At 47.1% G+C, this 26,592-nt stretch overlaps 1 protein-coding gene across 16 annotated transcripts in view; it reads left to right on the top strand.

Annotated features, from left to right (window-relative positions):
• Positions 1 to 26,592, top strand: part of LOC119374702 (cuticle collagen 2C) — a 256,546-nt gene that overhangs the window by 187,161 nt on the left and 42,793 nt on the right. For 11 of the 16 annotated variants that reach the window (XM_037644880.1, XM_049411049.1, XM_049411050.1 and 8 more), the window contains one exon: positions 4,027 to 4,068. The exons of the other annotated variants lie outside the window; for them this stretch is intronic. In XM_037644880.1, coding sequence (XP_037500808.1) covers positions 4,027 to 4,068 — 42 coding nt within the window. The remainder of the gene's footprint in view (positions 1 to 4,026; positions 4,069 to 26,592) is intronic. 16 annotated transcript variants of the gene reach the window in all.

Here is a 26,592-nt window from a genome sequence, read left to right on the forward strand (position 1 = left end):
ACGGAACAATATTCTCTACAAGAAAAATTTCGAGAACCGCCAGGAAACTTTTATCCTCGTCGTTCCGACGGCACTGCATGGGGAAGTTTTACAGGCGTGCCACGACGACCCCTCTGCCGGTCACTTAGGCTTTGGGAGGACATTAGCGCGCATACGTCAAAAAGACTTCTGGCCACAGCTATATTCGTCAGTTCAGCGCTATGTCAGGACGTGCCGTGCCTGTCAGAAGCGTAAAGCTCGACCCGTCAATCCTGCTTTTGGATCCGCTCCAGTGCCGTTCCAGCAAGTGGGAATGGATCTTCTCGTTCCATTTTCTACGTCATCCTCGGAAAACTAATGAATAATCGTCCACAACACCGTTAGACGCCATACTCCCAATAGAAGACGACACCAGCAGAATCGACAGCGTTGACGACTTCATTCAGAAAGCCGAGGAAGTTCGCCAGCTCGCCAACAGGACAACGACGCTCGCCGTTACAACATGGGCCGACGGAACGTTCATTACCAACCGGGTGACTACTACCCCTGTCAAGTGGCCGCCACCGAATACCGTTTAACTCTCTCGTCTTTTCCTCGAGGAAGATGGGGTTCATGTCACACGGTCACCATTTCGCTGAGGAAGTTAAATGAACTTTTGGTGGAGGGAGTTTGGTAATGACCATTTCGGCTCGATGGAGTATTCTCGTTCCTAGTCAGCTACTGCTACGCTGAAAACCGCTCTAACAAAATCGTCCTAATGAGCTCAATTATAATTTTGCTCTTTTTTTTCCGTAGCATTTCACGCACCGTTGTGTAAGCTTTATTTGTACTTTTTTCGGACATCAGCGCTTGTACTCTCCACACCAACGCCTCGCCAAGCCGCCGCTTAGAAGCGTCGCGCCATATTTGTTTCTGCGTGAGGCGCACGCAAAGCACTGTGACATCAATGGTGATTCCGAGCACTTCATCGACACACAAAAACACCTTTTGTTGCTTTAAATGCGACTACACGGAAAAAATGGATGTTTCGACGAGCGCAGCAGCGCTGTTTCTGCCCGATGCGGCAACTGTCGAAAGCTTGCACCGAGCCGTGTAGCACGGCCACAACTCCATTCTGGTTAAGCTCCATTAAGGAGTTCAATGCGGGACGGAGTTAAACGGAGTTCGGTGGTGGCCGTGGTGGTGGCGGTGGTGGTAAACATTTTATTCAAGAAATTCACAAGAGAGCTGCTGTGTGCCTGAGTGGCAGTCCCTAGTCCGGGACGCCATTGGAGATGGCCACGGCCCAGGCGCGCCGAACCAAGGTACGTTGCGCATCGAAGGTAGAGCAGCCGAGCAGGTACTCCTCCGAAGCCTCTCTAGTTGGGATGGGGAAGGGTGACAGGGGTATAAGTGTGGATGTGGACACCTATCCGACATCGTGAGCTCTCGGAGAAGTTGTTACGACGCTGTTTTGGCCCTTACGAAGTTGTGCGCTGCTTCAGTGATGTGAATTACGAGGTGGTGCCCCAAAGCTCTGAACCGAGTTTGAGCCGACGATGTCCACCTGCTGAGGTTGTTCACGTCGTACGGATGAAGCCGTACCACGCCCGCGAGTGATAACCGACACTTCGAAACCCCTTCGAATATTGTACTTCGTTCCCTTGTTTGTTCTTTTTTCCTTCACGGAACCACCTTTCTCCCAAGTGCTCTCTTCTTGCACCCTGAACCCATCGACCGGGACGGTCGCTTTTGAGAGGGGGGAATAGACGCGAGATAGGCTGGCAACCGTGGTGCCCAGCTCCTTGAAAGAGAACAACGAAGTTGATCAGTGTGCGCGCGCTTTTGGGTGTCGGCCTTGTTCTAGAGTAAACGTTCTCGTTTTGTATCTTCGACCTTCGCCCTGTGTCTTCTCCCATCTATCAGTTAGCCTGGTGACAATAATGCCGTAGGACCGCACCAGCCATCAAAACAGGTGAATTATGCAACGAGTAGTTGGTTTAGAGGCCTACCAATCACAAAGCACACAGGCATATTCATCGCTATCAGCAAAAAGCATCAAAAACGTGTGCAGCCGCACAGGTCCGCGTGTTGCTTTGCGGACGCGTAGTGAGTACTTCATCAATATTGTCTCACGGGGCGCTTCGCATCTGTTCATGCAGTAGGCATTCTAGTATAGTTTCAAGTGGCCAGTACACACGCACTGACGATCCAGTCCTTGCGGCACTGTTGAGGCGTCTACCAAGGAGCGATGCCAGGCTTGCGTTCACGAAGGCGATGGGAACGGGGCCCGATTGCGCTATCGTATTCTGCACTTTTAGGCCGAAGCTCAAGCGCTATGCAAGGGTTTAAAGAAAGTTCTGCATTACGTCTGTCTGAATTATTGCGCAAAAAGGCTAAAGAGCATGACAGGACGAGGACAGCCTCGTTCACAATGTCAACTTATTGCATGCAACAAATTACCTGTACATACCACCCGCAACCACAAACAAGGACATGTTGCACCTAAATCATGATTTATAGCCCTTCGCCGCGAGAAGAGCTACTTCTCTTAGTATGAAAGAGAGCTGAGCTAGTTGGTAAGTATTCATTCTAAAAGACAGGACGTGAAAACACGGGCAAAAAAGAACTCAGGACAACACAAACGCCGCGTTTGGGGTGTCCTGACTTCTCCGTGTTTGCACGCCCAGTCTTTTTAGAATGACTACTTCTCTAGGTTCCCAAAGATGTGGCAGAGAGCCCAGGGAACAGCTCATTTCTTTAAATATTGCTGCATACGATATTGAAATATGAAAGTCACAAAGCATGTAGTGTTCGGCTTGATGAGTGGCCATTCATTGATTAAGGTTGGTTACATCTTCCGAAAAGCAAAAATGAAGGCTTGAGATCGTTTTTGTTTTCATTTGTAGATGTGTAAAATAAATTTTTCATGCACTACGGAAATACGTCGTCGCAATTGTTACAGCCCCATTGCTTTCGCGTAAGAGCGTTTACATTTGCACCGAGCTGGAAACTGCGAAAACAATAGTCAAGGATAACTTGTGTTATTGACTATTCGATTGCACAACCCCGATAGAACGCAGGACAGAAACACACGCACCGCAGCGAGGTGTGTGTATTTCTTCCTTCTGTGCCATGTCCTTTCCGCAATTCATCATTCAATCATGTAGTAATGATTAAGCCATTCTACCGACGCGCCTAACCTGTAATTCAAGCCCACATGTTGTGAATTTGCTTCAGATTACGATTAGCTTACTGCTAATGTGACGAAACAACAACGTTAATGGCGAACTTAATAAGGTCAACTGAACAGACAAACGTTATTGAATTTCTTAGCAATGTTTCTATCCACAGTCGCCCGCCGAATCAAGGATATCCATGTGCCGCGTGTGCTGACACTTGGTCTCTAGCTTCCATGTAAACAGCACAAAGTTGTGAGCTGAGTTGTAAATGTGGCTATTCAACCATGTGTGCAGGAAACTAGCCGTGAGTTTAAGAAAATTGATAGCAAGTCAGCAGTGACATGCTTTTTCAACGTCATGCAAGTGTACGAGACAATCTGCTAAACTAATATCGAATGCCATCACATGCGCCCATTCAGACATTCAAACAAAACGCCAGCTTAAAATCACAACTAAGAACATCAGTCGACAAATGTTACGAATACGACATCGCATGTGTAAAATCAGCCCCTAACACTAAATGAAATCACTTGAAATAGCGCAGATGTCATAATGAATAAAATGATGGGCCACGTCGCTGAGGCAGGCTCATTCAATCTTTGAAAATTCAACTTACAGTGCAACAATAGCACCGCAGGGCCACTAAATATGCATTGAGTGCTACAGAAACGTTTGTAATTTTATACTTAAACAGTGGACAGTTCTCGCACATGGAATGTACAGCTACATCTAACAAGCCCAAACAATATGTATTTTGTAGAAAATTAGAATCTAGACAATTTATACTGCAACTATGTCAACACTACTATTCAAATAAACAAAGACTTATTATTACATTCATGTTTGTATTTCTCGTTCTAAATTGTCGTACTATACACTTTTTCAGTCTCCACCGCAATTAAGCCCCGCTGTCGCTGGTCCAAGTGGGGTAAGTTCTCTATAGAAAGGCAAACTTTGTTATCCTTGATGTTCAAAGAACTTAGTGCATAACGTCTACCTGCTGTGCAGTGTAAACTAGACTCGCAACACGTGAGTGGGCAATTACACTGCCATTAAGGATATGTTACTCATGTATCTGGTGAAATACATATAGCAACCATCATGCAACACGTATGAAACAGGACTAAGGAACAGCACGGACGACCTTGCAAAGAATGATGTTTCAAGATCATCTGTGAGCGCCTTTTAGCGCGAAATCACAAGAGACGAGAGGACCACGTTTCACTCTCAAGTGAGATTTATTACGTCGCACCGGTTTTTATATAAAAATATGTTATGCGCAACTATTGACGGCAACTAAACCGAAAGTCGCGGGCTGGATACTGGCCGCGGCACTCGCATACCGACGGAGCCGAAATATAGAGGCCCGTGTAAATGTCCGATGTCGGTGAACGTTATTCACTTCAGATGGTTGAAATTTCCGGAGCACTCCACTAGGGTGTGCCTCATAATCACATGACGGTTTTGCACGTTAAATCCCAGATATTATTATTATTATTATTATTATTATTATTATTATTATTATTATTATTATTATTATTATTATTATTATTATTATGGCTCCATGGCTCCCAGTCGGGATGCATGTTTGTTATGCTGCTGCCCGTTTTTCGGTAAGCAGCAGTTTTTCTGCTGTGAAAGTTGCCCTAAACGTGTTCATGCGAAGTGTGTAACCTGGCCTGATGAAGAGCTGCCACTTCTGAAGTCTGGATCGCGCTCATGTTGCTGCAATTTATGTGATCCTAGCAGTTCTTCTGGTAAGCCTAGCGAAGACAACTCGGCGACGTGTAGCGATGAGCATTGCAGCTCTCAAACCAGTTCCCTCTCCGCGTGTGCCCCTCCGGGTGGTGATTTCGCCGGGCTGCCCCACCTCCTCCTCGACGCGTTGGAGGGAATCTCATTTCTCAGCGACGAGGTATCCCAACTACGCGAAGAAAACGAGCGCCTCCGTAAGGATCATTCCCGCGGTGTTGAACAACAAGCCCGTGTGGTCGCCTCCCTTCGTGCAGAGGTCCGCTTCCTGCGTCAGGAGCTGACGCGCCGCACGGCCGCCGTGTCAGTGAAGGCACCTGTGATCCCTCCAGAGCAGGTTGATCTGTGACCTCCAAGGAACCTTCCTACTCTGAACAACGTCTGTCCAAAATTCTTTCATCTTCGAATTCGCCGCCAGGTGACGTCGACACGTCCGAGCGTGTCAGTGTGATGCCTGCGACAGCCTCTTCTGCAGCGGTAACTGCGGTTGTAAGAAAGAAGAAGCCCGCCTCGTTTGGATCTATGAAGACATCTACTATATCTGTAGGTCAGCGGCCACAACGGCCACAACGGCCAAAGGCCATTTTTGTTACGAAGCTGAGTCCGGACTCCACTGCTGCGGACATCAAAAAACATATTGCTTCATTGGATATGTCTCCCATTTCCTGCCGGCGACTTCAAACAAGATTCCAGTAATATTCTTCATTCTATTCGAAGTTGACGAGGAAACACTAGAACGCCTTTATGACCCTTCGATGTGGCCCCTCGGATGCCTCTTCAAGCCATTTCGCGGGGAGCTGCGCGATGACATGCTTCATCCCTCTGAGCTAGTGCCTGGAATCGAAAGTGCCGTCTAACGTAGACATATTCTACCAATATGCTCGGGGTCTGCGTACCAAGACACTCGTATTTGTCTCTAATGTTATTTCGTCTTCTTTTCCTATTATTCCTATTTCTGAAACCTGGCTCGGCACTGAAATTTCCTCATCGGACTTTTTCCCCCCGACCTACACCACCTTCCGCAGTGACCGAGATTTCAGTGAAACCAAACAGAAACGCGGTGGCGTGCTGATTGCCGTTGACAATTCACTAAAATTCGTTAGACGGAAAGACCTAGAAACTATCGGAGAATCGATCTGTCTAGAAATCAACCTTGAGCGCCGTGAAAAGTTGTTGATTGGATGCTTCTATTTACCGCCCAGCATTTCCCCTGCCTCGTTTCATGATGCCATGTCTTCTATTGAACTTCTGATATCTTCTCATAGTGGGCACATAATTATTGTCCTTGGGGATTTCAATGCACCTGGAATTGACTGGAGCACGCTTGCCTTTTCTCATTACAATCATTTTATAGGGAAAAAGTGCAGCCTGCTCTTGGGCTTTCTGGCGTTTAATTCCCTACTGCAACCTAACTCAGTCGTCAATTCCAGTTGCAACGTCTTAGACCTGTGTGTGTCAAACGATCAACCCCTTGATGTTTCCCGCTCCAACATCTCTCTTGTACGTCCGGAGAAATTCCACCCCCCCACTTAACGTAAGATTATCCGCATCAGCCGAAACAACGAGCTAGAGCAGTCACGTAAACAAATCTCCAAGATTTGCTTTCAAGCGAGGTGATTACACGGGCCTGTAATATTACTTGTCCACCGTTAAGTGGTCACAGGTTACTGACAAACCAAATGTTGATGACCAGGTTGATCGGTTTACGGAGCTTGTACTGAGTGGCATGCGTACTTTTATTCCCCAATATACACCTAAACAACGTAAATATCCCCACTGGTTCTCGTCTGAACTTATCAGCGCACTGAAGCATAAAGATTACGCACACAGGAAATCTAAATGTTCTCCATCGAGCGAGTGGAAGGAAGATAAACGGGATCATAGTTCGTATATTGGGTTCTTAGAAAAAGCGCCTCTGACAGGCCGGCTGAGTTTTGGAAGTATGTACGTGAACGGTCTAGCAAAAGCGGAGAGTCCTTCAGACTACTGGACTCAAATGGGGTAGACGTGCATGCCGTCACTGACTGTTTTGCCACGCATTTCTCATCCGTTTATAAGGCCTCAGACTCTAGTACTAATATCAGACAACAGCCCAAGGCACTTAGCTCATCCAGTGCTTTGTCGCTGGATGAAAATCTTATCTGCGAATGCATTAAGCGCTTAAATTCATCCGTATCATGTGGCCCAGATGGCATCCGCTCCGCCATACTAAAAGCTTATGGTAGTATATTTGTCCCAGTACTGACTACGATATTTAATAACTGTCTGGACACTTCTACATTTCCTAGCATGTGGAAAACTGCTCGTGTTTTCCCAGTACTGAATTCGGGCTCTAAAACAGACGTTTCTTATTATCGCCCAATTTCTCTACTATGTGCCACATCAAAGATCTTTGAACTGGCTCTTCACAAAATATTGTCCTTTAGTGTGAAAAACTCATTGACTCCAAATCAACATGGTTTTCTTGCTGGCTGCTCAACTGCCACAAATCTTGCTAGTTTCATGAGGCAGATCGCCACACCTATTTCTCAGAGAGGACAGGTTGACGTAATCTACTGTGACCTGAGCAAGGCTTTTGACGTAGTCAGCCACACACTGATTATGGTTAAACTTGCGAACTTTGACGTCGACTTGTCGATTGTGAATCTCTTGCACATCTTTCTGTTCAATAGATCTTGTTATGTTGCCGTAAATGGTCAAACCTTTTCTTTGTATAAAGTGACTAGTGGGGTCCCTCAAGGGTTGGTATTAGGCCCACTCCTATTTTTATTTACGTTAATGATGTTTCTTTTGCCATTCGTAATTCTTCTTTCCTCTTGTATGCCGATGACATCTAGATATTTAAGGAAATGCATTCAGTTAATGACTCTCTTGCTACAGTCAGATTTGTGTTCGTTTTCCAAATGGTGCAACGGCATTAACCTTTCTCTGAATACCTCTAAGACAAAATTCATGTCTATCACTCGCAAAACATCTATCGTGTCATTTCAATACTCGGTCAATTCTGTGTCGTTATGCAATGTTTATGAAATCAGTGATCTTGATGTCGTTGTCGATAGCACCTTAAACTTTTCTGCTCACGTTAAGCGTGCTGCTATGCGGGTTTTTCATTCTCTCGGATGTGTTTGCAGAATATCTCGAGAATTCAGTTCTCCTATAGCCATCCACAAATTGTACACCGCAATATATCTTCCACAGCTTGAGTACGCGTCCGTGACAAGGAATGGCATTGCTCAATCCAGCGGTAACACCACTGAACGGGTCCAGAAAAAAATCCTCAGCATATATAACCACCGCTTTGCTAGAAATCACTCTGGATCTCGTTCGAATACTGCTGGATTATTATCATTGCCATCACTTCGCTGCCGACGAAATCGTTCTCGTCTGTTATTTCTTTACAAGCTAGTTCATGGTCCCATATCATGCCCTGTACTTCTCAATTGTGTTAATTTTTGAATTCCGCGTAAGTTAACCAGGGAGAATAGACCGCTTCATGTACCCGCCTGCTTCTTCCAACACTCTACCGTTGACAGAATACAAAATCTCTGTAATGTTAATTTTGCTGATCTTGACGTTTTTCATAGTCCACAGTCATCCGAGCTTTGCACTGTCCTGACATAGTATGCCACAAAGTACAAAGTCTTCCCTACTCCGTTTTTCCGCAGAGTTGTATATATGCAATCTAATTTTTTATTGCCTTCAATATTTATCGTGTTGTCTAATTTTACTCCTCCCCTTTTGTGTTTATTTCTCTTTGTCTACGCGTGTTTGCTCTTGTTATTTCTGAGGACTGTCTGCATTGTATTGATTATTTTTATTGTTTTATTTTTGCGTGCGCCTGCACAATGACCTTAAAGTTGTTACTGGGCACGTTAAATAAATGATTGATTGATTGATTATTAATAATAATATTAATATACTATTATTAATAAATGATTATTATTATTATTATCATTATTATTATTATTATTATTATTATTATTATTATTATTATTATTATTATTATTATTACGAGCAGCTGTAACCAGCATGCGCGAACCATTATGTGATAATTGTTCCAGGGAAGAGACTCGAGGAACCGAGTCTAAAAACAACACATTGGAGTGTACAAGGCTAATGAACAAACAACGACGCACTAGGAAGAATGATACGTAGTGAAAACTAACAGGATCCTATTACATTCGCCTAAGACGACTCGAAGACGAATGCCATCGAGTGTCGGTATTTTATCGTGCACACTATGCCGGCATTCAAAATTTATACAATGAGGGTCGATTACTTATCATGTAGTTATTCTAGTCGCACTAAGAATGTTTCAATAATTACGTCAGTGAACGCGTATTTTCTTTTATTATCATCGCAAAGTTCCATTTCATCGCTCTCACTAATCAACTTTTTCTAATAATAAACACAACTGAGACACTACGTCGGTTTATACACAAAAATTATGTACCGAGAACTATGTTGACCTTATTGCACCTTCGTAGGCTACCTATGGAAAGAGGTAACAAAAGTTAAAGATTCATGTTTGAATTTCCTGCAAAAATTCCGGCACACACAAATATTGCGTCAGAAAATTCAGGACCATTTCGCGTACTTTGGCTGGGCCCCATCGGTTCAATAAAATTCGCTGCATCTTTGCTTGGTAAGACTTGTTGCACCTTAGAACAGTATTCAAATAAGTTTAAGCGGCAAACAATTGTGTAGGCGCTATTAGAAACCACAAAATCTTTGACGTAGCGGCGAGATCATGTGGGAACTTGAAAGCGGTACCGACAGGTATATTTTATTTTTGCGCATTTTCTGCTTCCTCGACGTCTTATTATCCGCCATGGTGGTCTAGTGGCTATGGTGCTCGACTGCTGAGCCGAAGGCAGCGCGATCGAATCCCAGCCGCGGCGGCCACGTTTTCAATAGGCTTGTGTATTTAGACAAAGGTGCATGTTAAAGCACCTCAGGTGGGCTAAATTTCGTGCACATATCGTTCTTTTGCGACGTTAAACCCCAACATTTAATGAAATATAAACGTCTTCGTGTGATAAAAATTGTCCTTTCGTTAATGTCACATTGCAAATAACTATAGCGTCACATAATTTTCTGTAGTTATCTGGGGTAATTTGGTCAGCCCAATTCGGTCAGCCCACAGTTTAATATATTACGACACGACTCAATTTAGGTGCGTGGCTATTCCATGATGTAAGTCACGTTATCTGTTGAATTGCGGTTATTGAAAATCAGGAGAGAATATTTACCAACTTAAACAACAAGGGGGGCGCAAAACTTATATTATAGAGATATAGGTCGCTTTACAAATCAACGCGTTGGGCAGTTTCGATCTTACTCTTATTTAAGCATTATTGCTTTTCAGCTTACTGCTCATGCCGCGAAATGCAAAGAAAAAAACATGGCGGATCTTTCCGTCATATGAATCGATATAACGTGAAAGTGAAACGCGTCTTGACAGATGTAGCTGATTCTTTATATTGCATCGACATATGAGAGCTTGTGCAATGTCTATTGGTGTTTGGCACATATAACACCGCTTGATGTACGCGTGCCCACGTTGACGCCTAGTGGCACATCTCCGTCCCGACGACTAACGCCAATTATCATGAACCCTTGTATCGCCATCTGATACGACATTCGCTGAAGTCTTCTGTAGTTGTTTTCTCAGCGCAAGATAGGCCATTTCTCCTTATCCTTGGCCACACCTGCTGGTCTGCCTATATAATCGAGCCTGAAATAAAGGTTGCTGTTCTTTCGCGCATGGGATGTCGGTCTGTTTCTACATCAAATGCAGCTCAGCGATACATGGTGTCAGGAGTGCCCGACGTGCCCGACGATTCCCTAACGAGAGTCAAGTTTTGGGAGCTGCGGCACTAAAATGGGTCTTCTGAAGCCTCCAGACCCTCTTCGTATCATAGGTGACGTCTCCAAATACTGGCAGCTATTTAAGCTTTAAGTGTGTAGAGCTAGAGCTCTACATTACCGTAGTAGAACCCCAAGACAAACCACTGAGCGATGCTGCAAAGACGGCACTACTGCTGACATTGGTCGGTGATAAACTTCTGGAAATCTCTAACAATTTCGTTTTTCATAAAGGTGAAATCGGAGAAGATTACAAGGCCGTTGTAGGTAAGTTTGACGACCACTGGTGCACACAGACAAATGAAGTGTAGGAGCGGTATGTTTTGCGGAAGAGAATGCAGGCAGCAGGGGAGACGTTCGAACACTTTGTACGCGACGCGAGGAAGCAGGCCTGACAATGTAATTTCGAAGGGTTGGTCGACTCCATGATCCGCGATGAAGTAGTAATTGGAATCCATAATGAGACTTTACGCACGAAACTTCTCCAAGACAACCAGCTAACAATGGCCAAAGCGGAGCAAATGTGCAAGGCATTCGAAGCAACAGCTGTTTTAAACAGGCGTTTAAAAAGTGAGCTTGAAGACCGCAAACGAGCTGGACTAGCACTCAGTGCAGAGAAGTGCAAAGTGGGCGTCGAAGAAATTGAATTGTCAAGTGATGTGATCTCTGAAAAGGGAATAACGCGTAACCACCAACTTGCCAAGTGCATAGCGGACATACCGGCGCCAACCGATAAACGTGGAGTGCAGCGATTGTTCGGTGCAGCCAACTATTTTCCCAAGTATATTCCTTCATTAGCAGAAAAGACGCCTGATTTGCGCAGTTTACTCAAGCATCAAGCAATTTTTGAATGGTCTCCCAGCAACGCAAAATAATGGGCAGAAATATGCGAATCCCTAAGCAGGGCGCCAGTTCTGGCAATTTTTGACCCTCTAAGTGAAAAGTCAGTTTCCCTGCAAGGGCGAAGCAATGAATGCGATAGCAAAAAAAGCGGCCCGTGATGGACGCGCTGCTTCGCTGCAGAAACACATGCCCCCCGGCAGCGACTACCGCGCGAGCAGACAGCGGAAGGGCAATGCTCTCCCTTCGCAAATATTAGAAGAAGCGAGGGAGCTGGCCGACCATTATTAAATGCGCCCGTTGCACTACTCGCGCCATCTCGCCGGTATTAAAGGAACGCTTATAAGCGCCTGCCGTCTCTAAGTACTCCGGTAAAGGGTGTGTAAATAACGAGGACCCGTGGTCGTAGATCAGGAACACGTCTTTACTTCAGGAAGGCTAGCTCCGAATCCACCTCGCTCTCCTCCTCCTTTCGATCCTGTCCCCACCCTCAAGACTATGCCCCACTATTCTATTTTCAACATCCTCCGAGGGGGAGAGGACAAAAAACGTCACATCAGTCATTTTGTGGCTTCGATTACACACAGGTTTTGCACCGGCCGGTTCACCACATGGTCCGTAGCCAAAAAAACGGAACAGGCTGTGACTATCGCGTCCGTGATGCAGTCACGTTACTCGGACAGCTGTCCTTGCACTGTCACCGCGTGTCAGACGCCAATCGGTGATGAAGCCGATGATGAGGTGCGCGCTTCCATCTCCGTCGTTTCCATCTCGGTGTGGCATTGGTGGTGTACTCCGCACTCAGGTTCTCCTGCAGACGGTTTACTGCAGCGTTTGGGAGTCTTCTCCGTGTGCCTAGATACCTGCAGCGACGTTTCTTGCTGCGGCCCGAACCCTGCGAAGTCCCGAATTTCGAGAAGGTTGCCGATATCGACGCTTGTTCTCCTGATCGATTCACCACGTCAATGACGAGTCCCGGTGACTGACTCTCCCGCTTCTCTGTAGGAATATGTTTGTTGAGATGCTCGCCCAGTAGGTTCGCGTGGTGGTGGTATTTCTTCGGCTTCGTTTTCTGGACCCTCCACTTCTCTTCCCGAGGCAGAAGCAGCGCTTTCTCTTCCTTGTGTAGGCGCTCCTCGCTTCGCTCAGTCATAACCTCGTCCAGTTCCACGAAGCTGAACGGAACAAAATCATGACATTCAGGGTGTCCATCCAACGACGAAGATTCCAAGAAAAACACGGCACGACTGCTAGCTCCATCGAAGGAGTCATTGTTGCAGGTGGGCAAGCTGTCGGCAGCTTCTTCCTTTCCACGCTTCATCAGTTGCTCACTGAACACAAACTGTTCATCAACTTAAACCTCATTATTCATGCCACAGCTTCCACTGTTTTCACGACTGCCGCCTGTACTTTCGAGAATGGCTATTGCTTGATCCTATTTCGGTTCTTTATCCCTCTTCGGAATACTACCACAGTTCTCTAATGGCTGTTCCTCTCTTCTCCGATTAACAGCGTGCAACGTTTGCTCAGGAGGACCTTCCACGCACATCGTCGTCGCTTGATGACTGCCAAAAAAGACCTCCTCTCTCGGTGGCTCCATATTTCTGCTGGTCACCACCGCCGATTCGATGTTATTCTCTTTTTCACCCCTTTGTGGACTCACAGACAATCTGCTTTTGTGGTTGGAATCTCAGCCTTCGAAACTTATCATGCCTCTTTGTATGCCTTCGGAGATGCTGTCACAGTCGTCGGCGATTTTACCCAAACCAGCTCGGTTGTAGTTTCCGCTGTCACGTCTGGCGTAAGGAAAAGGAGGATAGCACGTGTCACGCAGGAGAACAGACTGTTCTCGTTCAGACAGGAAATACTGCCCATCAGCGATGGCATACAAGACCTTCTCATGGTATTCTGCAGACTCGTCGAGTTCCTTGTCAAGTTCCTCGTCTTCAATAACGTCGAGAATCTTCCTGTCCAACTGGCGGAGCTGAGCTTCTTTGCTCTTCAAAACGTTGATGTGCTTCATGACACGGCGCGCTTCGGCATCGGGTTTCTGCAGCAGTTCTTCAGGAGCGTAATAATCCGAGAGACACTGACCCTGAGAGTTCCACGCACCTTCCGAAGACGCTCGGCCGAAGTCATTGTAGTCCACGAATGACCAATCCCGGGTTTCACGGCACCAAATGTAAAGAAATGAGACCGACGCCATGGCTTCCCCGTCTTCTTCCCCTTTAATGGAACACCCTAATCTCATGATGATTATACGTATGCCCCAGATGCGGCGGCCGTTTTCTGTTTTTTTTTTCAACACATTCCTGCCGCCGCCAAATGAACACGCTAGATCGAAAGACAAGTATTGTCCCTCAGCAGTTAGAAACTTGGTCAACTGGCTTGCATATAGTGCAGTAGTTAGAGGTTCAGGTGGTCGTTGCTGCATTTGGTAGAGCTTTTTCTGCGATGCGTCTGCTGGCGATGTCCACTTCCCCTTTCGCTCAGAAAACCTCCCGAGAAGACGCTACCAAAGAAACTCGGCATTCTGGCCTCGTGAACCTTGTATTAACCGTCATGGCGAAGGTACACAGCAGGTGATTTCAAGGACCAAACCTGCGTGATTAGCATTCAGCATATTAATCACCTATAAGGTCTTCAGTACCGGAGCCGCTTTCGTTAGGATAGTTTGCACCTGCGGTTTATGTTCCTGCTGCTTCGAAGGCTGGGCCTACAGGATGGGTGTCGGGACAGAAGTTCGTAGCCCTGCCCTCGCACGTCTCGAAGTTCTCATCGAGGAGAAAATCTTGTGATGGGGGGAGAAATCGTTGAATGGTCGGAGTGCAGGGCTGTCGAGATGTTCCTCGCTAGGTGCGCGTCCAAGCCTTGCAAACCTCAGGCCCTCGTTGTGAAAGGCGAGTCAGTACGGAGCCGAAGTAGACGTGAGGACTCCCGTCTTGCGAGCCTCCAGACGGTGCCTTGCAAACATGGGGCCGTCGTCGTGAAGGGCGAGTCAGTACAGAGCCGAATTAAACGTGAGGGCTCCCGTCTCGCGAGCCTCCAGACGACGCCTGCATTCACGTGGCTGGGCTGTCAAGATGTACGTTGCTGACCTCCATGGACTGTCTTGCCTTGCGAACATCGGGCCACCGTCGTGAAGGGCGAGTAAGTGCAGAGCCGAATTAAACGTGAGGGCTCCCGTCTCGCGAGCCTCCAGGCGACGCCTGCATTCACGTGGCTGGCCTGTCAAGATGTACGTTGCTGACCTCCATGGACTGTCTTGCCTTGCGAAAATCGGGCCACCATCGTGAAGGGTGAGTCAGTACAGAGCCGAATTAAACGTGAGGGCTCCCGTCTCGCGAGCCTCCAGACGACGCCTGCATTCACGTGGCTCGGCTCCATGGACTATCTTACCTTGCGAACATAGGGCCGTCGTCGGGAAGGGCGAGTCAGTAGGAGCCGAAGTAGACGTGAGGACTCCCGTCTTGCGAGCCTCCAGACGGTGACTTGCAAACATGGTGCCGAGCCACGTGAATACAAGCGTCGTCTGGAGGCTCGCGAGACGGGAGCCCTCACGTTTATTTCGGCTCTGTACTGACTCGCCCTTCACGACGGTGGCCCGATGTTCGCAAGGCAAGACAGTCCATGGAGGTCAGCAACGTGCATCTTGACAGCCCAGCCACGTGAATGCAGGCGTCGTCTGGAGGCTCGCAAGACGGGAGTCCTCACGTCTATTTCGGCTCCGTACTGACTCGCCCTTCCCGATGACGGCCCTATGTTCGCAAGGCAAGAGAGTCCATGGAGCCGAGCCACGTGAATGCAGGCGTCGTCTGGAGGCTCGCGAGACGGGAGCCGTCACGTTTAATTCGGCTCTGTACTGACTCGCCCTTCACGACGGTGGCCCGATGTTCGCAAGGCAAGACAGTCCATGGAGGTCCTAGCGGTCTCAGTTCCAGCCGGAGTGATGGTCCCGGGTTTCGGCACCAAAAAATGTAAATAACGAGGACCCGTGGTCGTAGATCAGGAACACGTCTTTACTTCATGAAGGCTAGCTCCGAATCCTCCTCGTTCTCCTCCTCCTTTCGACCCTGTCCCCTCCCTCAAGACTATGCCCCACTATTCTATTTTCAACAGGGTGTGTATATAACGCTCGCCGTTAGCTACCTGAAGGACCTGCGTTTTGTGGCGTACTGGTCAGCGCCACGCGCTGCGGAGCGAGAGGTCGCTGGTTCGATTCTGCGCCTCGGAAGCATTTTTCTGAATTATTTCTCTTTGGGGCTTTTATACATATATGCACATACTGATACGTATACGGTGCATGACCCCGGCGACGGCGACCGCAAAAACCAGTCGAGACTGTCCATATAATTGCTATCGCAATAAAACAAAAGTGACGTCAGACGCGTCACTGCCTGGTATGGGCTCAATCCCTCTAGAACGTCATGGCGATAGCTGGCATCCTGTGACGTACGCATCCAGAACGCTCTCTTCAGTAGAACAACGCTACACTCAGATTGAAAAAAAAACTATGGCGGTGACGTTCGGATGTAAGAAATTTCATTATTTCACCTACGGCCGAAAGATACCGCTGGAGACCGACCACCGCCCACTGATACTATCGCTAAAAAAGCAATTGGAGAAATGCCGCCGAGACTTCGAAGGTTCATCCTGCGCTTAATAAATATGATTTCACTATGCAATACATTCCAGGAAAGCAGCTCAGCCTGGCGGACACGCTTTCAAGAGGCACAGTCCCCGACCGACACAGACAGTGACGCTGCAGGTGAGGAAGACATCGAAATACACGCCATAAGTGTGCTAGCAGATTGTGCAACCGATGTCACGCTAAAGCGGCTTCAAGACGCAACGGATAAGGACTCATACCTATGTGGTGTGAAGGAGAGTATATATTCCGGCGAAAGCATACAGGAGAGTTGAAACCTTTTGCCAGCGAAATTCTCCTAAAAGGCAGAGTTCTCCTAAAAGGCAGCAAAGTAATCATCCCTGCGCGCATGCGAAAGGAAATGCTAGAGCGCATTTATCAAGGTCCCATGGGCCAGCACAAATACAAAGCAAGAGCGAGAATATGCGTGTTGTGGCCAGGCATTAAAGACGAAATCGTTGCTATGATTCAAAAGTGCGAGGTATGCAGACGCCACGCATACAACCAACCGGTAGAACCATTAATCATGAGACCACCACCTGGATACCCGCGGTATCGCGTTGGTATCGATCTTTTCTAGTATAGGGGGAAATCATATCTCCCCGTGTATGACGCTCTGTTGAACTTTCCAGAAACTGCAGAGCTGGAGGACCCGTCATTGGCAACGGTCATCAACAAACTGGCAGCTTATATTTGCAAGATATGGAATCCCGGTAGAAGTGTGGAGTGACAATGCACCCCGGATTCCAAGAAGAGAATTTAGCCTATTCGTAGACAAGTAGCACTTTCGACATGTGACACCGTGTCCGGAGTTTCCTCGTTCCAACGGCTTGTCGGAAATGGCAGTTCAAGTGGTGAAAATGATTCTGAAGAAAACGAACGAAGAAGGCAAAGATCTCTGGCTGGGTCTCGTGAGTTACCGTTCAACGCCTCTGGAAATTGGGCGGTCACCGGAAGAATGGTTGCAAGGAAGACAACTGAGGTCAACCTTGCCAGATTTCAACGCCCAAGAGAAGGTGAAGGTGCAAACGCACATCCAGTTTGATCGTTCAAAAGTGCCGCTTCAACCCCTCGAATTAGGTCAAGTCGTGAGGACCAAGCAGAAAGCTTGGTCGCAGAAATCCCAAGTTATTGGTCAGACGGAAACCAGATGGTACAAAACTTTCACCCAGAGAAACAAGCTCATTACCCTATTGGAAAACCCAGTGGCACTGTCCCAGTGCCATACATAATCATTGGACCAGTCTGGCGCTGGGTACTGGGACGCTGGCACGCTAGACGGGCACGCTGGACGCTGGATCGCTGCACACTGGGAATCGCTGAATCGCTGCACACTGTCACGGGCCGAAATCGGGCTTTTAAATTGTTTTTGAAAACTATGGTCATTCCCAGATCACAAACACGAGCACTGCGACCAAAAAAGCACCTAAAAAAACAAGCGAGCGGGAGTGAAACCCATCACCTCGACGCACCGTGAATCCTGAGTCTAGCACGTTACCGCTATGCCAGACCTGTAAGACGAGAGTCTCTTTTTTCTTCATGTTATAACTACTTCCGGTAGTTAAAGAAAGCGCGCGCGCTCGACAGATGATTGCTTTAGCGTATACGTACGTCCGTCGCCTAACTAAACCAAAGGCTAGATATGTGTAGGACACAAAATAAAATAATGTTTTGAAAATATTCGATAAGCTTTTCTTTCCACTTCTCGCGACCCAAACCAAATTTTATGCGAATTGCAGCCAGCGCGCCAAGTTTTTTTCCAACGTGCTGCCAGTGTTCCCAGTGCGCGGGCAGACACTACACCGTGGCCAGTGCCTTCCAGTGCGCTGTAAGACACTGGGCCACTGGGTACAGTATCCCCAGCGTCTTTCAGCGCACTGGACGGCACTGGCCACGCTGTTCAGTCTGTCCCAGTGCCTCCCAGCGCGGGTAGTACACTGGGACACACTGTACAGCGTTTCCAGTGCCACCCAGTATGATGAAAGGCACTGGGAGGCAGTGGAAACGCTGTTTTTCTGATAGGGTAGGCGGAACAGACAGCATCTGTTACCCACAAAGGAAACTTTCAACACCGATGTTCTTGGTGACCTCAGTGACGATTACGTTCGTCACTCCACGTCGGCTACACCAGTGAATCCCTCTATGAACCCCACGCAGAAAGTGCAAGTGACAGCGCAAGCAAGTGCAGGTGATAACCCAGCGCAGGTGACAGCGCAAGCGTCCGCTCCGCTGCCATGAAGATTGAGTAGTCCGAGACGGCCCCCCACGCGGCTTCAATACGACCATATTGAAGCCAAGTGCCTTGAACATTGTTCCTATTGTGATGCTTTTTGCCGATTTTTTGTGCAGAATAAGGTTGTATCGCCATGTGATAAGACATGCGCCGAAGTCTTCTGTATTTTAGTTACTCAGCGCAAGATAGGCCCTTTCCCGTCGTCCTTGGCCACACGTGCTGGCCTGCTATATAATCGAGCCTCAAAGAAAGGTTGCTGTTCTTTCGTTCATCGGATGATGGCCTGTTTCTCCATCAAATGCAGCTCAACGATACAACCCTGACGTTATAAAAATATACTTGACCATCGTATATGGTGTATCTCGTGCAAATATGAGATCAACAAGCACTGGTACTCGATATGCACACCTTCAAAGCGTCGTGAAACGCGAAATGAAACACGTCGTGCGTCCTGTCTCACCTCTAGCCTGAACGTGATTTTTTACAGGGCGAGCGGAAACGCGGCGTGACAGCCAGGCGAGCGCCGGAGAGCTATTTTTCGATATGAATAGATGCTATGAGCGAGGCTCGGCCTAAAGCCGCCACCTAGTGGTGTGTTATAGCGTTTATAAAAGGCACTACTCCCATTGAAAAAAGGCCGAATGGGACATTCGTAACAACGGCACTTTGCTGGAGCTAATCGAGGAGACCAAGAATTAAGGAACTATACCGCTCCCAGAAGGTGACACCACACCGAGAACCAAGAGCCCTGTGAGGGGAAAGTGTGAGAGATGCAAAATTTGCAGTCGCTTAGCTCGGCTATGCCAGGACATATGTAGCGTTAGCTAAGGTTCAGATAACTATTCTTAGCTTTCCTGGTTTTCAAGATTATCCGCTTTTCTGCACCGCTTAGCAGCATTTGCGCACTTCTTCTCCATGGGTATACCACACTGGAAAACGCCAGCCAACTGGTCTGACAAATGTGTAACTTCCCTGTCCTTCCGTTTTTCTTTCCCTCCGCGTCCTCTACCATATATGTATACCCCAGCTGATACGTCTGCGTATGCGCGCAAAATGAGAGGCGCTATCTATTGGCTCCTGCGCAGCGTAAAACGTGATCTGCGCAACGCAGGCGTACACCTGGAAGCGCGCCGGCGCCAATGCGTCTGCCACGGCTATGACGTCACTCCTCTGGAATTCGCAGACCGGCAAGGTGCGCGTGGCGGCAGCGGTTCGGGTGCGCCAGCTGTGCGCCGTTTGAGGTCACTGCTCCTCGCACATGCGCAGCACGGCTATGAAACTGACACGTGAAACTGCTCCGCCTCGGCAGTAGCTAACGCTGCAAAAATTGGCGATTGCCCGGGCGAAGCATGTAGGGATTGGTTGGAATTTTTATTGTTCAAATACGCGCAAGAGAAATCTCCCACCGGCATACATTGCTGGTCAACATCCAGTGCATGTATATACGGGATGGCCGGTGAACAGTAGTGCAGCGCGAGCAGTCGGTTATTTCAGTGAAGAAATTCGCAAGCAGACGCTGCCTGCGTCGGCGTTGTCGTTCACGAGCGAAGAGGCGTTCTTCTTCCTTGCGAGCTGGTTAGTTCAGCGTTCATCACAGCAACAGCTTTTGCGTAGTCAACGCGCTCCGATCGTTCGCTCACACCACACGGCGAACGCTGAGGTGTTCGCGCTCTCTCTTGCTCTCAAGCAAATAGACCGTCCCGACAGCCGACAGCGATGCACGCGGCACAGGAGCCGGCGATGCACGATGCCCGCCGGCACGCGGGTACCCTATGGTGCTTCGCCCCAAAAAGGCGCGTTTGTTTCGCCTTCTCCTTTTGTTGGTCTGTAGCGCAGTGTGTTAAACGCACACCAGCCATCGCCGCGGACCGAGGGGCCGTGAGTTTTACACGTATCAACGGGAGTTTTTCTTCAAGCCTTTCTTTAACAGGAAAGTGGTGTTTGATGCTGGGGCCGACAACGGCTCCACTGATGTATTTCCGTCAAGGATAAGGCGTTGTAAAGTATATAGACTAACAGATGGCAAAGAAAAAACTCGAAGAAGTTCCGTCACCGGGAGTCGAACTTACAACCCCCCGCTCCGCAGCGCGCGGCGCGAAGCGACTCGCCAACAAGCGGCACGCTCTCCACCATACTAGCAGCAGGCTATTCATATACACCATTTGCCGGTGGCGGTACTCAGAGTTCGTTGGCACATCACCGTCTTTTCATTATCACTAGCGAGATGGCGCGAAGGGCTCGAAGAGGGCGCATTAAAGTCGTCGCCCCACGCGGAGAAGCGCGCGCCTCTACAGGGCGTGGTCGCTCATGCGCGCGCCTATTTCGTGATTGCGGTGGTTTGCACGTACTTGAAATAAACAGCGCAAAAAACGGCCGACCACGGAAGGGAAACGCACAAGAGAAGCGCTCACTTCCAACTGAATTTTTTAATGACAAGAAAGATCTTATAAGTGCTTGCGGGAAAGATAAAATTAGAAAAGACCAGAACAAAAAATGCAATGATAGATACTAGGCAAAATACTAGAGAAGATGTCGGATCATTACACGCCAAACAATCCGCCAAACAAGTCGCCCTCTGTCACACTACTTGCTGCGGAGATAAATTTTCTGGAAGCGCGGCAGTGAGACAATCGCTGTGTGTACACGTGCCTTAACCACGGGATCATCTAACCGCATATATATATGTTTGGTGTTTCAATAAATTTTCAGTTGATAGTTTGCGCCGTGTTTCGTTTGCCTTCCTTCGTGTTTTTGTTCCTTTGCGCACCACAGCATTAAGAAAAGCAAAATACTAACAGTCACAACAGCCTGCAGCGCCCGCACCCGCTTTTAAAGAACCCCGCTCTCTGTCAGGTAGCAAAACCGATGGCTTGCTAACGCAACCGTTCTTTTCTCGCGTCATCTGCGCAGCCTTACTGATTACTTGGACTACCTCATCCTTGCTCCCATCCACTACAGTGGTCCCTTGAAACTGCGGCGTGCACCCACACGTGCTGACGTGCAGTGCCAAGAAGTCATCCCTGCCGTTCCGTACGTTATTGCGTGCTCACGAAAGCACTCGTTCAGGCATCTGCCCGTCTGGCCCACGTAGCACGCGCCGCAAGAAAAGGGTATCCGGCGCACCAGTCCTTGCACACAGTCGACGAACTGTGTTCTGTGTTTGGCACCACATTGTCTTGCTCGTCTCTTCACGGGACAGGTCCTATTCGCCAACTGGGACAACTTGTCGGGCGCACTGAAAAGATCTTGCACATTAATGCGTTGCCCTATTGTTTTTAGGCGATGGGACACGGAATGCGTGTACGGGATGAATGCCACTCTGCCCCGCTTTTGAACTGTTCATTGTTCTGGGTCGCTGTCAGTGACCATATCCCGAAGAAGCGTATACAGTGAAACCTCGGTGATACGAATCTGACAGGACTACCAAAAATATTCGTATCATCCGAAATTCGTATCACCAGAAAGCATGAAAAATTAGCCTGCGACAAAAGAAAGCTGGCGTACAATTTCATTTATTGTTCTTCAGGGCCGCAGCAACGCCAGGAAGAACCCTTAATGATTGTCAGTTAAGTTTTAACAGGAAGAACCCTTAATGATTGTCAGTTAAGTTAAGGTTTCACTGTATCTAGAAACAGTCTGGCGCAAAAATAAGTTAGCAAGACATACATCTCCACGTTCAACCAAAAATAACAATTTACGTCGACTGATTTTTTTTTTCACGTCGGTGCAATGAGTACAGATAGAGAGAGAGAAAAAAAGAAATAAAGAAAAAGAGAAATTCTTGGCAGAAGAAGTTTCATGACGAGACAAGATTTGTGATTTTTGTGATTTTTCCTCGCAAAATTTAGAAACATCAGTATTTTTAAAATAATTCCGGCGCAATGTATACGTTCCGCATAGTAGGTGCTCATTAACCATGTATTTATACATAGAGCCATATTATAACAGAAAAAAATGCAAACACCAAAGTTTTTGGCGAATTTTCTGGGGGCGTATATGGCAGAAAAATTGCAGTAATATTTTTAAGCTTCCAGCACAAGCTAAACCAAATTTTGTATCGAAACAAAAAGAAATGACACTCTGAGAATAATTTTCTGAGAAACAACACTCAGACGACATTCTGCAAAATTCGAAAGACTCACACGTGATCACAAACGTTTCTCTCTCCCAAATATTGTAGTAATTTACTGTTTTGAATGCATGAAATCAGCACAATTTTTTTTAATGTATTAGAGATGGTCGCAAAAATGGCTGGATTGTTTGGCGTGTAATGATCCGCTTTCTAAACACTGCTGTTAGAAAAACGTAGAGTTGTGATTACAGTAGAACCTCCGTGATACGATCACGGCTTTTACGAATTTTGGGGTGATACGAATTTTAATGTGGTGCCGGCCAAGGCCCATGACCCTTCAGTGTAGTGGAGTACAGTTGTTACAAACCGATTTTTAGCCGGTGACGTTTGATACGAACGTACACTACCACGCAGGTACGAACAGGTGGGGCCCGTGTTGTCGCGGAAGGCAAGGCAATTACGCCCGCACTGCAAACGCAAACTAGCCGAATTGGGCGTTTTAAGGGCTACAATCCTCCTTAATACTACCTTCATCTGGGCAGTACTACCTTAGGGTGTAATGAGGTGGGTGTAATAAAGTTCTGCGTCCTCAATTTTACTTCGTTAAGAAAGTATGTGGAAGAAAGGAGGTAAATTCACTATCTGACGCCATTCGTCGAATGGAGTTAGAGGAACAAAAAACTCCCATCTCATTTCCTCTGGCATGTTTTCTCTTTTTTTTCCGAAGCTTTCCATAATGCCTTCAGTGCTGCCGGGCATGCATGCAGCTGTGCGGGGGAAATAAGTAAAAGAAAGAGGCGGCATGCTTCAGCGCACTAAAAATCCCTTGCACAGATAGCCCAGAGAAAGAGATACGAGACCCTGCGAACGGACGGAGAGAAAGCGAGGAAGCCCTTTGGCCTTGGCGGCTGCAGCAGCCTACTGCGGCCCGCCCCCGCCAGGTCAAAAGCAAGCCAGGCGAGGCGCTACCGAAGTGAAATGGGATAAAGCTTCGCGCCTCATGCGCGCGCGAAGAAAAAAAAAACAGAAAAAAAGAAAGAAACGTGAGGAGGGAGTCGTCCCCGCGGCGGCGCGATCGTCGTAGCCAGGCGGCTAGGCCTTGTGAACGCCACTTCTCAAGTGATCAGCTGTGTCGGTGGTGTGTGTGCGTTTTGTGCCTGCAGCCACTGCAGCCTCACTGTGTTCTCGCCGCTGGATGTGATATGCGTGGTTTGACGACAGTGCGACATGCTGTGCTGCGAGTGCGATAATCGCGACGGCCTGTCGACTCAAGCGAGCGTGCCGCTGTGCATTACCAAGCAGATGATGGGCACCCTGCGTGCTCGGCACAGTCAGGAACAAAAATGGTAAGTAATACTGATGTTCTCTCTCTTTGCGAGCCCTTATCGTCGCTTATGCACCTGTAGATGACCTTCTGCACATTGCGTCGCTTGAAAAGTGCAATGAAAAGCAAAAAAAAAGAAAAGAAAATCGGCATGTCAAGCTTGCGAAATGCCCGCCAGCGCACCATGAGCGTGGCATGTAACCCATGCCGTACATTACACGCATGTCATTCATTGTTTCCATGTTACCAGCTGTCATTAATGTACGTCATACAGTCACGTCACGCTATGCCAATCTTGGTATGATATCAAGTTAGAGAACCGGACGCGAGTGCACCAGGCTCCATGCCGTAAATGACATACATGTCGTTATTTTCATGTTACTATATGTCATTTATGTTCGTCGCACAATCACGTCACGCTATATCAATTTAGGTGTATGTCAAGCTAGCGAACCGGCCGCGAGCGCACCATGAGCGTGGCGTGTGTACATGACATGCATGTCATTATTTTCATGTTGCCAGCTGTCATTTATGTTGGACGTACAGTCAAACTGCACAATACCAATTTTGGTGTATATGAAGCAGGCGAAACGGCCACTAGCGCCCCCGAGACCATGTTGTCAAAATAACGCCATACATGACAAGCGTGTCATGATTTGCACGTTAGAAACTGTCGTTTATGTGCTTCATACACTCTTGTGACGCCATACCTATTTTGGTAAATATCAAGTTAACGAAACAGTCGCAAGAGAACCAAGAGAGTGACGTGTAAATCATGTCGTTAATGAAATGCATATCATGATTTTCAAGTTAAGACCCATCATTCATGTTCTTCATGCAGTCGTGTCATGCCACACGAATTTTGGCGTACATCCCATTAACGAAACACCCACACGAGCTATGAGTCGTAGGCGGCTAGATAGATAGGTAGATAGATCCGTTCAAAGTCGTAGAAGTGTTTAACAAATGCTTCGCATTTAAGTCGTTAAACTCAGATAGCAATGATGTGTGATGCATGTTTTGGAACTTCTGTGAATATCACTCATGGTTCATACGACCAGTCAATCGACCCAGGAGTGCGCCCTGATAAAGTTGTTTGCACGATATAATTTTCTTGCCTGCGATAAAGCATGAATGAGGCATGATACTTTCAGGGAATATACATTAGAGCAAAAGGCCACGGTTATCACATTGTCACATGATGGAATGTGCATAAAGGACAACTTTGTTTTCGATTTATTCTTTTCTCCAACTCCATTTGTTTGTTTTAATCCTTCGTCATCGTGTCAATTTGCGCACATTGACATGTGACAAGACCATGCGCTCTCATTTTGCAGCATCTACCTTGGATGCAGTCAACTACCCTGGACATCTTTCTCCCGCCATGCAACTGTGAGAACCCACCGAAGCACAGATTGTCAGGAAGTGAAAAGACTTTTCGGCAACAATTTGGCATTGCGCACTCTGCCCGCCTCCTGAAATAGTATATTAAGGTACATAAGCACTGTACCTTCATAGATATGCATCAAGGAACAGTGAAATAGCATATCAAGGTACATTAACATCATTAGCTTGGATTCATTTAGCTAGAACGAATAAATCATGTTAAAGCTATACAATGACGGCCATATCATGTGACAGACATCTGCTAAGTGCAGTGTGTATTGTGAAGCACATGCGTTTTATGGTATTGAATGAATGGATAAATGTTTATTCCAGCAAAATACAGGAAATGGGCCTCAAGTGAAAAGCGACAATGGTAGCTTGAGAAGTGCACAAGGCCCAGTAGAGCAAAAAGAGAGACAGAGCAGCAGAAACGTGTGCACGTTCAAAGGCAAAACATATACACATACAAAAAGAAACAGGAAAGACAAAGCAGAAGAAACGTGCACATTCAAAGGCAAAACACCTACGCCATCTGCAAAGTGACAAAATCAAAAAGGGTGAACATTTACGCTAGTGAAAACAATGAAAATCAGAAAACAGTGAAAACAGAAAAGAAGGAACGGCCATTCAACGGCATGGAAGGAATGCAACTTCATTGGTCACGTATCAACAGTGGAATTTGCCAAGGTTACATGTGCATATTCTTAGCCATTAGGAGATGTGCAAGGCTAATTTAATCGCATTGATATAAGTCAGCTGTTGAGTCTGTTGAACCAGATTGTTGAATCATCTTGTTTATTCCCTCTCGTTAATTTGCTGTTTTGCATTATGTTGCCATAGTTTTCAAGGTCAATACATAGTATCATGACTGTTGACACAATTTGACAAGGTGAAAGCGCTGTTATTGTGCCCAGGCCTTAGTTTATCCTCACTAGAAGAGCGCTGTTTATTTTTGCCATGGTTCAGTGCCAAGTTGCCCAATCTTCACTCCTAAACAGAGTAGGTGCGGTTAATCAAGACCTTGCTAACATTCACAACCCTTTTAAAGTGTACTTATAATGATAACTTTACTGACATCAAAAACTACCCACATAATGGTAAAAATGGCAAGAGTACACTTCTGGTGGTGTTTTGCATTTTTTTTACATCCGTTTGTTTTTCGCCCTGTGCTCACGAAGTGAAACGCTCACAAGGAAATACTTAGCAGCATCTCAATTTTGTATTTATTTCGTGTTTTGACAAAATGTCTGCAATAAGGATAGTCAAGTGCGAATCTTCGGTAAGAGATTCATTTTTATGTATACAGAAATCTTAGTGGACTTCTTTTTT

Source organism: Rhipicephalus sanguineus, chromosome 11 (assembly GCF_013339695.2).
Source record: "Rhipicephalus sanguineus isolate Rsan-2018 chromosome 11, BIME_Rsan_1.4, whole genome shotgun sequence".
NCBI classification, from domain to species: Eukaryota; Metazoa; Arthropoda; class Arachnida; order Ixodida; family Ixodidae; genus Rhipicephalus; species Rhipicephalus sanguineus.